At 30.0% G+C, this 15,647-nt stretch overlaps 2 protein-coding genes and 1 long non-coding RNA gene across 3 annotated transcripts in view; 1 reads left to right on the top strand and 2 right to left on the bottom strand.

Annotated features, from left to right (window-relative positions):
- Nucleotides 1-2,667: 2,667 nt before the first annotated feature.
- The window catches only part of LOC123269334, a 33,962-nt gene continuing 20,982 nt past the window's right edge, over nt 2,668-15,647 (bottom strand). The window contains exons 3-4 of the long non-coding RNA XR_006510385.1: nt 4,527-4,537; nt 2,668-2,678 (exon numbers count right to left, since the gene is read on the bottom strand). This is a non-coding gene — a long non-coding RNA (uncharacterized LOC123269334). The remainder of the gene's footprint in view (nt 2,679-4,526; nt 4,538-15,647) is intronic.
- On the top strand, nt 10,065-11,422 carry LOC123269331 (protein ALP1-like). Its single transcript, XM_044734940.1, has 3 exons — nt 10,065-10,300; nt 10,371-10,608; nt 10,687-11,422. The coding sequence occupies exons 1-3, from the start codon at nt 10,233-10,235 to the stop codon at nt 11,392-11,394; spliced, it is 1,014 nt and encodes a 337-aa protein (XP_044590875.1). The 5' UTR covers nt 10,065-10,232; the 3' UTR covers nt 11,395-11,422.
- LOC123269332 lies at nt 12,208-14,346 on the bottom strand. Its single transcript, XM_044734942.1, has 7 exons — nt 14,080-14,346; nt 13,638-13,764; nt 13,484-13,576; nt 13,161-13,379; nt 12,807-12,978; nt 12,591-12,712; nt 12,208-12,499 (listed from the first exon to the last, which is right to left on the bottom strand). The coding sequence occupies exons 1-5, from the start codon at nt 14,095-14,097 to the stop codon at nt 12,809-12,811; spliced, it is 627 nt and encodes a 208-aa protein (XP_044590877.1). The 5' UTR covers nt 14,098-14,346; the 3' UTR covers nt 12,208-12,499; nt 12,591-12,712; nt 12,807-12,808.

Raw genomic sequence — 15,647 nt, 5'->3', positions numbered from 1 at the left:
CTCTTCGAGCTCAAAAATATAATTTATCTGTTTTTTCGAGCTCTCCGAGCTCAAAGAGTTAGATGTTCCGAGATTTGAGTTCTTCGAGCTCAAAAGCCTGATATAAGTTAAATAAAACTGTATTTTTTGAATTTTCAAACAGCAATTACTTCTGAATGAATGAACCGATTTTCGGGCGATTGGTGGCATTCAACGCACTTTTTGAAGCTTCATAAAGAATCTTTAAGTTTAAATTGATCGAACCAAGAATTTCGAAGTAATTCCGAAATAACACTTTTTTCGGTTTTCTTCCGACAACGATAACTCACGAACGAATCAACCGATTTCGACCGGGCTGGTGGCAATCGACGTGGTTTTCTGATGTTAAGGTAGTATCAGCATATTTCAAGAAACTTATGGAATTTTTTTATCGAAAGATAAATATATTAATAATTCACCACCAAAATTTCAGATCAATTCACCGCACCGTTTTTGAGTAATTAATTTTCGAAATTGCACCTTTTACACGTAGAAATATAGAGAAATGGTAAAGTTAGTATGAACTATATTTGCATCACTTAAGTGGTACGAAAGATTTCATACTAACTTTACCATCTTTCTATACCTCTACGTGTAAAAGATGCAATTTCGAAAATTAATTACTCAAAAACGGTACGGTGAATTGATCTCAAATTTTGGTGGTAAATTATTAACATATTTATCTTTCGATAAAAAAAATTCCATAAGTTTCTTGAAATATGCTTTTCGTGAAGGTACTACCTTAAAAGCTGATTAGTTTTTGAAATCGATTGGTTGGGCCTAGAGATCCGGAATGACCGTCATCTTTATTTTTGGTCAGGACACGGTCATTAGACCACCCTGTGACCGTCACATAATCTTAAAAAATTTCTGTAATGCTGGAATGACCGTCACGTTTCAAACGGTCACAAATTTAGTTATTTGCATCTATATAGACGTTTTTGATAGAATTTTTAATAAAGCATTTTTGAAAACTGATGCAAAATTTACAGTCACAAAAACCGTCATGAATTTGCTCATTTGCATCTATATAGACGTTTGTGACGAAAATTTTTAATTATAATTTATTCTCATCAAATAAAAACTATAAAATAAATTTACTAAGATATTTCAGTTTTAACTTTTGTACAGGTAATCATTTTAAAGTCGAATAAAAATATCTTTTTCATGCTCAATTTTTCGCTTGCTCGGTCCATCATTTAACAAACGGTCATGTGACCGTCCGATGACTAAAAAAAATGTCAATGACGGGACCGCTCGCATCTCTAGTTGGGTTATTTAAAAGTTATTAAAAAAAAACCACATTTAAAAAAATTTTTTTTGTAGTTTTTTTGAGATTTCTCAAAGTCTACCGGTTCAAATTGGTCTAAATTGTTTTCAAAATATAAGTTTGGTCAAGCCCTTTCGAATGGCGCCAACCGCGATGATATCTTAATAACGGCTCATCTAAAACACAGAAACCCAAATTATATTTCTTCAATATTTAAATAACTATGGCAGGAACTAAAGAAATTAATATTTTGACTGATTAAAAAAAAAAAGATGAGATCAAAAAAAATTTTTTTAAGTGAGCCTCTTATCCTTGAGTTTTAGTCCTAAAAAATAGTAAAAATCAAAATTTTGATTTGGTTGTATTTCGTGCCATAGCTACTGCTACGTAGAATGTGTGGTTTGAATTTCATTAAGATCGGGTTAGTGGTTCCGGAGCTATCATTTACGTAAGCCATCAGAAAAACATAGTTCTGAGATAAACGCGCTTAAAGTTTTTTTAATAAAAGAAAAAAAATCTTACTTAAAGTCAATCAGCAAAGCCAGCACCATACAAAACCCCTTTAGCCTGTTTGAAAATTTGATTTTCTTTCATTCGAAAATCTGTATAAACCTCGTAAAATTATATAGTTACAGTGGTCCGATCACTTAGAAATTTTAACACAATACTTGTAGATAAATGTACTTTCCAAAAATGGAAAAAAAAAAAAAAATTAGTTTTATAAAAGTTTCAAACTAGAATGATCACTTAACTCATTAATCATGGAAATAGTGAAAGCTTAGTAAGAAATTAAAAATATTTGGTTGATTAATTATAGCAATTCTATTTATTAGAAATATTTAAAATATAAAGTAGCAAAATTTTTTGAAAAATAATTAATAAAAGCAGTATCGCTTGCCAAAATATCGCTGATGCCGATCTCTGCTTCCGTATATCCTGCGATGGTGATGACGATGATGATGTTGATAATGATGATGATGATGATGTTGACACTGATGATGATCCTGATAATGATGATGATGATGGTGATGTATAGATGACGAATTTCCCCGTTGTGGTAAGCATAGGCCCTGGAACTTTTGGGCCGTTGACGATCCTCATCATCGTCTGCACTGGTGAACCCAATGCCCAGGTTTGTGGCACCGACGACACACAGACAAGAGAGACACCGGTTCACTCTGCTTCAAAGGAACCTTCAACCATTTAGAGGGAGAATAATCCGCCGTATACAGTTTCATCATTTTTTCTTCTTCAGTCTTCTTCATCTTGGTCAAATCGATTTGTTTCCGGGAAAGGGCAGTAGACTTAAATTGTTCTAACTTCTTCTGAAGTTCGGCTTCCTGGCGTTTCCACTCCCGCTTCAATTGTTCTAACTCTTCCTGAAGTTCAGCTTCCCGTTGTTTCCATTCCTGCTGCCTCCGCTTCTCCTTAAGATCTTCTTTTAACATTAGCTGTCGTAGTAAAAATAACCTTGTTCTACAGCTAACCATATCCGTATCATGATATTGGTTTTGATTTTCCCTGACACGCATTTGGCGAAAAATATCTTCCTTCACGTCCGCAATTGAAATTGATATCTCGTCAAAATAAATATTATAAATTTTTTCAAAGTTACTCAAAAATTTAATTTATGTTTTTTCAAACTCTCCGAGCTCAAAGAGTTAGCTGTTCTAAGATTTGAGCTCGTCGAGCTCAAAAGTTTGATATGAGTTTAATAACATTGTATTTTTTGAATTTTAAATTAGCGTATTTGACTTCTAACTCTAGCGGTATCAACAGTATATATTATTCAAAATTCAAAAAATGGTTCAAAAGTTTATTTCCCAATGCATAATAGATAACGCGCTCATCAAATTTTGAATAGAAATATATTTCATTACTCGTTTTATTTAAAAAATTATGGAGAATATTTATTCGTTTCAATTTCGTCTATTTTAAAAAAAAATGAAATGAAATTTTAATGTAAAAGTGAACAACAGACATTCAATAAGTATATAATTATAACCAGGCCAAAAATGGTTTATTAAAAAAACATTCAGTGAATCAAATACATACATCGTCTGAAATCGCTAAAAATTGATGCAATTAAGAATAATAGACTACATTCATAATATGACTGTAATTTATCTCAATCTAGATTTGTAACTATATTTATCTACCGTATAAAATTTATATTGTTGACTGTCTACAACCCAAAACTATATTCGTCATCAGTATGAAAGTATATAGTAATATACAGTATTATATAGTAATATATTATAGTATATACACTAATAAAAAATAGCAATATATAGTAATATATAACAACCATATTATCATACAAAACAATAACAATGATATAAACTAATAAATTAAACAATGAAATGTTTTGCGATAAATAAAATAATATATAAGCTTTTCGATTTATCATTTTAACTATTAGAAAATATTTTATTTTTGTCCGACTGATTGTTCCAAATTCACGTAAACTTTAAATTAATCAGCCGACCAAAAATAACCATAAATATTTTATACAATCGAGCTGAGAACACTGATATAAGAATTTCTTAAGGAGTATTTCTTAAAATGTGATTGAGTAATTTTTTTGAGTCGAATCGCTATCACCATTATTAACACCATCATTGTTATCATCACCATTATCAACACCATCGTCAATATCATCATTGCCATCACCATCACCATTATCAACCCCATCATCGTCATTGCCATCACCATTATCAACTCCATCATTGTCATCGCCATCGCCATCGCCAATATAATTATCACATTCATAATCGTCAAACTATTTGTTTTTTCAAATTCTTTGTTGTAGTTGTACATTAAATTTATTTAATTAAAATGTATGTTGTAAACTTGAAAAAACAATTCATTTTGAAGAAATTAAAAAAACGTATTTGAAACTATACTCCCCAATTCAACGAAAACTCTATTAGTTTTGGATGTTATTATATGGTAATTATAATTATAATTTATAACAAATAAAGTTTAAGAAGCAAGGGTTAGATTTACAGAAGACCTCATGAGCATGAGCTTCGTCTTACATTGACCCAGGTCGTAGTCGTGATAGTTAGTAAAGCTAATAACGAGAATTAGGATTCAAAGTGAGTGTATACCTAAGCCAAGTAGTATAGCTCCGCATGTAGGTATACAGAAGTATAGAGAGGTAGTAGGAGCAAGTACCACCAGAGAAGCGGTAGTAGTTATGCTTCCAGTGGCTGTACCGGGAAGTTATATACACTCGTGTGCTTTCTGGGGTGATATAATACAAGGTAGAGAGAAGAGTAAAGAGTAGAGTCGAGTTGAGTATAAGGTATGGGATATAGAGGAGAGTTAAGTACAGAAGAGAATCGAGCAGTGGCTCTACACTCCTGTCTGAGAAACCTGACATGCCTACCAAACCTACCACCCTACACCGCATCTTATGTACCGGTGGACTCGAGCCAACATTTCAAATACACCATACACCCTTTGAGTCACGTGCTACGACCTTTAAACTCGACAAATCTCTCCAACTTTTATCCCCAATAATTATTATACAACAACTTTCGGATCTCTCAATAAATATCCTTTCAATTTAAACTTTAAATTCGCTCGTTTTATTTATTTAATTCCTCTCGATTTCATGAAAAATTGAAACTATTTATATTGATTATCACGTAATTATCTAAACATGCTAATTTTTTTTTTTTTTTTTTTTTTGTATTTAATTCATTTTTTACAATAAGTAAACACTAAGTTTTTACAAAATTTATTTGAAACTTAAGAAAAATTTTTAAATGCGTCAATAATCTTACAATTATTTCTAAAATCGTTTCATTAGCCCCAAATACTTTTAAGGAGTTTATTTCAAATTGTCAGTAAATTTGAATCTGTTTTAATGGCTTACTAAATTTGGCAATAGTCTCTTTTTCAACTATATGATCGGATATACCTTAATATAATTTTTTTTTGATCGTTTGATAATAAACAATATTATATTTTTGATTTTCTCAGCGTTTTTGTGTATATTATCTGTTTTAATATGCAAAAAATCAACCTAATCTGTTTCAATGATACTCAATTAAATAAGTAATAATTAATGTGTAAACGTTCGCCAAGGCTATTTTTTCATACTATTATAGAAACTGCATATTTTAATGAATATTTTTTAATATTATTTGATATACTATGGTCGATGGTTCTTAAATTTAAAAATAAACTATATAATCGGTAAAAATAAAAATTTTCATCGATTATAAAGTTTCAAAAATCAACGCGCTGAATACAAAAAATAATTGATTACAAAATTGATTAGTCAAAAATTAAAAAGAAGTAAAATTGAGTTAATTTCTAGCAAAAATTTTTTATTTAATACGAAAATGATTCATAATTAAATAATAATGATTAAAAAATAGAAAATTAATTATTTTTAATAAAATGCCAGTAAATATTGAATAAACTTTCATAAAATATTCAACACAAAATGAAATTATAAATTTCAGAGTAGCATATCATTATAAAACCATGAGATATTTTTATAGCGAAATTAATAAGTGTGTAAGTATGATATGGAGTTAATGTTTGGTTAAAACGTTATCGCGTTAATATTGCATACAGGCGTGAAGTATAATGTCGTCGCGCATGCGACAGCGTGTAAAACCTGAGAGAGACCGAGAGAGAAGAGGCGATAAGTGTAGGCAGTGTGTCGCAGTAGGGCGACGATAAACGCGTGAATAATTCGCGATCGCCGGGGTCATTATTGGTCGGATGTGCGGCGCTGGTGGTTATCGGCGCTACTGGACAGATGAGCTAAAATATCCCTGTGTTCTCACGCGGATACATGAATTAATTACTGAGCTATATGACGACAAAAGTAACCTACCAGATACTCTCTATATTTCAACCTGTCGGGAGTTTACGTAATTAATTTTTAATTCCTTATAAATTTTATCGCATCACATTTTCATTAAAATGCTCTATTGAATGATAACGAATTTGTTTGTTACTTCCCGCTATGAAAATCAATGATTTTCAAAGAGTCGAAAAGTTATTGGTTTCATTACGGAAGTTGTTCTGACCATTTTTACGAGGATGTCTCTTCGCGTGTGTGTGTAAATTTCTTATAACTTTTGAACGGCTCGACCGATAGAAATGCAGCTCTAAGAGCTCAAAAACGTCGTAATCCTCTATTAAAAAGTTGATGCGAAGTTTTCATTGTTGTCGCTTTTTCGTTGCTATGGTAACCACTTTGGCAACGGTTACCATAACAACGGTTACCAAAGCAAAGGTTACCATAGCAACGGTCACCATGGTAACAGTTACTATGGTAACGGTTAAATATTAATGAATAAAATTTGTAAAAATATTGATTAATTAAATTGTCGATAATAAACAGTTTGACATAAGTGCGCGAAGCGCACTCGATTTTCTAGAATGTGAAATTTGGAGTACTTCACATTTTAAAGTCAGCAAGAAGTTGTAAGGATGGCCTGTAGGGTCAACTGTTTTACTGATTTTTTGTATAATTTCTCCACTAAGACATTTTTGAAAATACATCCTTTGACCTATATTAGAATAAATATATCGACATATTGTACTGATCTCGAATTAGAAATATGCAAAAATAAAGTTTCTAGCGTACGTGGCTTTATATGTTTATTGATGGAAAATTAATGACACAGAAGCTCAATGCAGAATATCCTGGGCAGTTTTTTATCAACTAGCACGCTGTATTCTTTGCGGAAATATCCGGAGTCTTATAACACTAATAATTACTATCCTCTAATAATTGAGTAATAGTTGGCCTAGTTGACGTGTCCTTTCTACGAAGCTTGTCACAAATGTTAACGATGTTTTTCTACACGGTGAGCTGCAGTTGTCATTAGCAACAACTCGAACAAAGTTACACACTTTGCAGAGCATTCAGTCGACAACTTGACTTCAAACTGCTCAGTCACTATCGAATTCTCGAGCAATTTTAAATATATTAAAGATTCTAGACGTATTCTAACATTTTTAATATCGTAATGGATTTGTTTTTTAAATTTACTATCAGTAGCTAAACAATGCGGCTCATAAAAATTATTTTATGCTAGTTTTGCATATTTTACTGGTCACTTTTCAAATGGAAGCAGCATTCATACTTCAAAAATCAAAACGCGCCTTATCAATCATACGGTGAGTTGATGGTTTTTTAAAATTAATTTCAATTATTTGTAATCATTTTCAAAATTTATTATTGTTTTTATAGATATAACAGATTAATAAAGTTTTTATTAACAATTCGAACCCGGTGATAATAACTTTTGATTTAGTTGATGACATGGTTCTTAGTGAAAATGTCGATAATAAAAATCCGCTGATTGTAATGAATGACAATGTCAATCCAAAAAAAGTTGAAGGGTATCGTCCCGGCTATCCTACACGGAAAGAAATGCATTGCGGATATCACTATGTCACTATGGGTGTGAACACCATACTGTATGGTTTAGAAGATTTTTCATTGGATAAAAAATCGTCAGCATAGATGATTTGGCTATGGTGGGACTAGTAACATCGACAATAGTTATAGCCGATGCGCCAATGTCACTATGGGCGTCAGACCCATAGTGACTAGCGACATTTACGATGCTTCTGGCAGAACAGTCTATCCATTATTGTTATTCCTCTTATGCTAATATTGGAGTTGTAACAAAGTTAGTTTAATTGATTAAATAGGTTATGCACTGATAGGAGGATTTATTAACTATTAATAATTTAATTTATTTGAAAACAATTATTTAATTTATTAAATTTTAATAAATATTTTTCAACATTAAATAAATATTTATTTGGGATGAAAGTAGATTTATTAATAGTTAATAATATTTATTTATATTTAACGAATATTTATTAACAGTTAATAAAGATTTTGTAGAGTGAATTTGTTTCGCCTGCAATGTCATATGATATAAAGATTGATTATAAATGAAAATCATCTTTCTAAATTATTTGCATTGATTATATTATGTTATAATAACGTTTATTATAAAATACCAAATTCTATCACAGCTCATAATTATCTTTTATATTTTTAAGTATTAAAAACGTTAATTTATTTAGTGAATTAAATTAATATCATGTATTTCAGCTATAAGGTTATAAAAAGTGTCAAAAGAAAATAGCTATTTTTGCGTTTTATATTAAATAAATATTTTTTAACAGTTAACAAATATTAATTAACTATTAATAAATATTTATTAACGGTTAATAAATTGTACTAAACAAATTACTTATTAACTGTTAATAAATATTTGTTACCTGTTAACAAATATTTATTAAATCGTATGATGTTAAAAAATCATCTATTAACCGTCAATTAAGCTTATTAAATATAAAGAAATCTTTCTGTCAGTGTGCTCAATGAAAAATATTTTAAAATTTTGTATTAAACTAGTTTAATGTAACAATTAATTTCTAAGTAGTTAAATATTATTTAGTAAAAGGAGAAAAATGAAAAACGGTGTATGAAATTAAAATAAACATTGTTTTTAATTTCTTTTTATTTCTAATTATTATACAGCAATTTCTAATTATTTATTTCTAATTCTTATACATATAAGGTAAAAGCCCCAATAGATGATCATGTACCAGTATATGATCACTCCATGTATTTGTATACCTATATTTGTGAATATAGATATACAAATACATGGAGTGATCATATATACTGGTACGTGATCATCTATTGGGGCTTTTACCTTATTACAATATTTTATTTTTTTAAAAATGAATTTATATTAAATCCAACGTTTTAGAATGTAAGTTTTACCATTCTCAGCGATTACTTTTCGAGTCAAAGTACAAAATTTTAAATCTGAATAAAATAAACAATACCATCTCTTACCTAGAAAAAATATCACATAAATTTAGGTTAGTTTACTTATTTTCATGATTTTTTTCATCATATTAATTATTAGATGTATTTGATTTAATGATAGTACTTACTATTTCAACAAAATCAAAACAATATATTATATTTATTACGTTTATTTATTGCGTTATATTTATACTTGTTATTATATTTATACTCGTTACACTTGTAAACACACGTTTATTTTCTTTTCACTAATTTATAAATTTTTATGTCAATAAAGTAGTTATACCCATAAAATATTGGCCGTAATTCGATAGAGTTATTGATTGTCGCGCCAAGTAGCATCGCGGGAAAAACTAGTAGCATTGCTAGATGTGCGATGCAGTATGGGGCTGGCGGCAATGCTGTCACGTCAAACCTACTATCCGCCCGTGTAATAGACGCAAAAATTCTGGTACCATACAGTATAGTAGATAATCCTATACTCATAGGACTTAAGGTGCGGCCTCATGCAGTCGCTAGTTGCTCGTTTTCAGCGACAAAATCAGTCACGTGACAGTATTTTAAATTTCCCGCGGCTTGAAAAAATCCAGCGACAAATCGCTGCGACGACGAGTAGCGACCTCATAATTTATGACAGATATTTACGTTAGTAAATATATGAAAATCGAAATTCGATATATCGATATCTCGGAATGTAGTTTATTCCTAACCTTCATTACTTGTAATAACAACAAAAAATAAGAGTAACAAATTAAGTAAAAATTAATTATCTTCATAACTCAAAAATAAAATACGTGATGTCGAGTGTAATTAAATATCAAAAGTGGATTTATGAGTGTCAACAACTTATTTACAAAGCTGAAATTCGAAAAATTCGGCGAAAAAGGATATTAGCAGCTCTTGTTCTGAATGAAATTTTAATGTGTAAAAATAAAAAAAAATAGTAGCAAAAAACAATTTTGGATTCATCCGTTATTTAAATTAAGATCTGACCATGGTTTCTTCGAAGCAGTTTTTCCTACACTCTCTACGCATCCAGATAAATTTGAAAATTATATACGAATTTCAATAAGTCAATTCGAAAAGCTTTTATGTTTAGTTGGCCCTATGATAACAAAGAAGAATGCAGTAAGGGAACCTATTTCAGCAGCAGCACGACTTCTAATAACTCTACGGTAAATTTGTTTCATTTTTCCGTAAAATATTTATAGTTGACAACATACTGACTATTTACAATTTTTATAGATATTTAGCTACCGGTGATTGTTTAACATCTTTATCCTATCACTATCTAGTTGGGGAGACTACCACAGCTAGCATAATCACAGAAACATGTAAAGCTATTTGGATTTGTCTTAAAGACGAAGTTTTACGGTATCCTTTGAATACATCTGATTGGTTGAAGATAGCTCATGAGTTTGAAGAACAATGGCAGTTTCATCATTGCGTAGGCGCTATCGACCGGAAGCATATTCAAATACGGGTAAATGATTAGTATGCAGTAGGTTATAATGCTTATTAGTCAATGAGAGTTTTTTTTTTCAATTTTTTATTATTTTAGTGTCCTGACAATGCTGGGTCTTCATACTATAATTATAAGAATCATCACAGCATTGTATTATTGGCCATATGTGATGCAAACTGTTCATTTACATTTGTTGACATCGGTGCTTATGGTCGACGCAGTGATGGCGGCATTTTTCGTGATTCAGAAATGGGCCAAAAGTTTGAAAAACGAGAAATTAACTTACCGGATCCAAAAAAGCTAACTGTTGATGGAGTACCTCTACCATACGTACTAGTTGGTGATGAGGCATTCCAATTATCAGATTACTTACTTCGGCCATACCCAGGGAGAAGTGGATTAAATCAAGAAAAAAGTATTTTCAATTATCGTTTAAGCCGTGCTCGAAGAACAATCGAAAGTGCTTTCGGTATTATGGTTAGTCAGTGGAGAATATTGAGAAAGCCAATGGAAGGCACAGTTGAAAATATTGTAAGTATAGTTCAAGCTATTGTATGCCTTCACAATTGGATTCGTAAAGGTGAAAATAATGATACCCATGTTAAATGTAATCTGGATCACGAAAATGCCCACGATTGTTTGAATGAGGAGCTTCAGAGAGAAGTTGAAAATAACTCAGCTTTTAGAAAAGTAAGATTTCCTGGAATAAACAATAGCAGTCGCTCTGCAATTACAATTCGAAATGAATTTTGCGATTTCTTCAATGCTGAAGGAGCAGTTCCTTGGCAATATAATCGTTGTTAAAATGGAATAAGTTAACACACACACACACACACACACACACACACACACACACACACACACACACACACACACACACACACACACACACACACACACACACACACACACACACACACAATATTTGTACATTTAAATGAAAATATTCTTGGATGATTCATACAATTGCATATAATTTTTTTTAAATAAAGTCATTTGTAAACACTGAGTTTATAACACCAATATGATTTGTACAGTTAAATAAAAAGTTAAAAAACTGAAGTATACTTATTATTCATTTAGTTGCAGTAATTTCTAAGGGCCACCTTTTCAATCCAGAGTTAAAATTAAAGTACCGTCGTAAATATATTCATATGCATGCAATAGATATATCCGGGATGATGATTAAAACCAATCATAAATCGAAAAAAAGACCTTTAATTTTTCATGAATTTACTTTTGGTAATGCGTAGAAAATCAAAGAAAATTAATCAAAATTTAATGTTTGTCAAAAAAAAAAGCAGAGAACAAAAATAATATTAATAACTGCAGTTTTTTTTTTGTCATATTAAAAATGTTTTTATTAAATCAGTAAAACATACATGAAATATCTCTTCATATTTTCACAAACAATAATAACAATATCTTAATGTTTTGCTATTATTTAAAAATAAAAACATTCTATGATGAGTTTTGATTTTTCTATTATTAAAACGACATCATGAACTTCATAGAAAGAAAATTATTAAATTAGAAAAAATTGAATGTACTATTGGAAAGATTGAAATCTTAATGAAAAGTATAATAGCAATGAGTAAACATTTTTTTTTTTTATTAAAAACCGGTGATTAGGTAGATGAATATCAATTGTCAGCAGCGAAACGCCGGCACTTCTGGTGAACCAAATTTAAAATCTCAATTATAGTTTCCATTTTTTGTTGCTGTGGCAATCGTCGCAAATAAGTACCAATTCCTATCAAAAAACCGTCCACATCATCTATTTGTGGAGCTTGAGGTAATACAGGGGGTGGTTCTTCTTTCGCAATTGCATCGGCAATACGATTAAGTATGATAATCGTATCATCATCTTTTGTAGAACGTCTCTTTGGTTTTTTATTTGGCTGAACATCTAATTTGTTTAAAATTTCAGGAAAATTATAAGAGTCATAAGAAAAGAAACAATATATGTAAAATTAAGAAATGATATGAACGATATGTACCAAGCGTTTGACTGCTCTCTTCATTGACTTGTTCCTCGACGATCTCACTTAAATCGATCGATTAATCACATTCATTTTCGTCATGCTCCCCTTCGACAACTCGGCTAACATTACTACTTGTTCTGCATCCAATTATGATTATTAGATATAAATTATAAATGAAGTTTACTTTGCTTAAAAAATGCCAAAAATAAAATCATTGCTATTGTAACTTACGGTCAAACAAGGCAAGTATCCCGTAGAAATTCCATTTGGGCGTAAAATTTCCATTTCTCTTTTTGGTTAACGCGTCCAGAGCCACTTGGTAGTTGTTCAGCATGAATTATTCGTCGGTATACATCTCTCAAGCTTTTAAACTTTTTTTTAGCGTCCGGGCCACTAATTTGTCCTAATTTAATAGAATAAAAAAAAATTTGAGTATCATACGCTGAAGAAGATTAAAATTTAGTTGTAAAATTCAATACTTATTTATAGCAATACTTGTTTATAGCGCAAAATTAAAATTATTTTTTCATTTTCAAATATGAAACTTAGAGTTTTTTACTATAAAATTTTTGATATTTTGTATACCATTCAGTGCTGTCGAAACTTCTTCCCACAAATTTGAGACCGTTTCTCTACTTCGTTCTTCGATCGGGATTGTGAAGTTCCACAATGGGATTCTCTTCTCAACCTCAAGAATGAGAAGCTCAATGTCAATATCGTCTAACTTTTCGCTTCGTTTCGTAGAAACCGGTCGCTTAGGAGATTTTGATGGTACTGCTTTTTTTAAGGAGTTCTTTTTTCCGGCTAATATTAATATTAATCACATTGTTTATTATAATTATGGCAATAATTATAGTGTATATGTATACATATATACTTTTTTTTTTATTACTTGAGTCTTTACTTACATACGTTAGGATTTTGATTTTCTGCATCAACATCTTCAACTACCGCTTCAGTTCCATCATTTAATAAACTTCGACGAATGATAGCTCCAGTATCTTCAAAAAGAAATGGTTATTGTACGTTTACAGTTTTACCTACTACTATTATGTTATTTACCTGTCATCGGATAGAAGTAATTATTATCATCGAGATATATTTTTCCGTAAGATTCAATACATGAATGAGTTTCTATAATCTCGACAATTATATTGCAAACGCCACATGTATAAACAACTTGTATTTGCTGTAAAAAAAAATAAACTTGTAAATTTAAATAAAATTCATCTAAAAAAATAAACAAAATTAATTTTAAAATATAAAATTAATTTTAAAGTATAAAATTAATTTTAAAGTATAAAATTAATTTTCTAGGACAAAATTAATTTTCTAGTATAAAATTAATTTTCATAAAAAATTTCTTTTTTATTTATTTCATAAATTACAAGTTTTTTACTATAAAAGTGAGATTAATCAAATTAAATAAATCTTCACGGATTAAAATAATTTTTCTCTTTTTATTTATTACTTATAACTTCATCGATGATTTTAAAATATTTACCTCATCCAAATCCATCATCGTCAACAAAAATAAATTAACTTCAGTATAAATAATTTATAATTTATAAATATTTTTATTGTTACCGTTGATTAAATGCTACTTATCGATAGTTAAAAATCGATTGTTTCTATATTATCATTTATATTATGGCTCCTATGTACCAGCGACAAAGTTCAACATATCCAGCTTTATCGCTGGATTTTTTCAAGCCGCGGGAAATCTAAAATACTGTCACGTGACTGATTTTGTCGCTGAAAACGAGCGACTAGCGACTGCATGAGGCCGCACCTTAGCAATGCCCTGTAGCGACATAGGGATATCCGCAATGTATTTCTTTCCGTGTACGTACGTCATCACGTTTGAATCTATGGAAAAACTGATGCCACTTCTTTATAGTTTCACGTTCTTCACAATTTGGAGTATAAAGTCACCAATTTTCATTCTTGATATTTCTGAACGGCCTCATAATATGATTGATAATGTCGTTCTTGGATTTTTCGAAAGTTTCGATATATTGGTATCATACTACATGTGTTATAATAACGACAAAGATTCAACTGTAGTCTATACTCTGAACCCTTACACGCAATATAATCCGCTACCTTGGAATCAAGTCAGATTTAAAAATAGTAAAACGAAATTAACACTATACAGTAGGGTGTGTCAAAATTCAATTTCCGTAAAGAACCTTTTAAAATAGGAATTTTGAGTTCCGCTTCTAACAGAAGCTGTGTTTGGGCATTTTCTGAGATATTTTTGGTTGAGACAATTTATTTGATTTTCATAAAATTTTTAGCAGGAGCTTTGTTTGGGCATTTCCGCTGGAATTTCCGCATTTGGCCGGAAGTGATAACTTATGTTTCTAAAATTCAATCAGAAGATATGTCGATACCCATCTTTTAGAATATCGTAACCCACAAAATTTGACTTGACTTTTTTTGAAAAATGGATTCATGACAACATTATGTATTTATCATTCTCGTTACAAAAAAAAATTCTATAGAGGTGCGTATAGCACCTGTGCATAGAACAAGTACATATTAAATTATAATAATAATTTTCCTTATCAATAATCACTTATTATAATCACATATATATATATATAGTAAATAGTAAATATAATCCGAACAAAAACAGTTTCACGGGAAAAAAAATTGCGCCAAGTCCACGTTCATATGACTATCAAGAAAAAAAAAATTTCTTTTTTCTTTACAAAAAGATATAAAATAAAAAAATTAAAAAATCCAAGTAACCGATATGATTGTATTTGATTTTCGGAAATTAAAAAAAATTTTATTGTAAATTTAAAAATTAAAAAAAACATTTTGGAACGTATTTAGTGTGCGTGGTTGCAAAATATTTTACTTTTAATGAAATTCGTAAATTATTTTTTTTTTAATAAATCTATTTACTAGGACTTTAAAAAAATTGAAATACACAATGACGCACACCAAGTACGGTCCAAAATTTTTTTTTTAATTTTCAAATTTACAATAAAATTTTTTTTAATTTCCGAAAATCAAATACAATCATATCGGTTACTTGGATTTTTTAATTTTTTTATTTTA

Source organism: Cotesia glomerata, linkage group LG7 (assembly GCF_020080835.1).
Source record: "Cotesia glomerata isolate CgM1 linkage group LG7, MPM_Cglom_v2.3, whole genome shotgun sequence".
Lineage (NCBI taxonomy): Eukaryota > Metazoa > Arthropoda > Insecta > Hymenoptera > Braconidae > Cotesia > Cotesia glomerata.
This window is presented reverse-complemented; position numbering and strand designations above follow the sequence as displayed.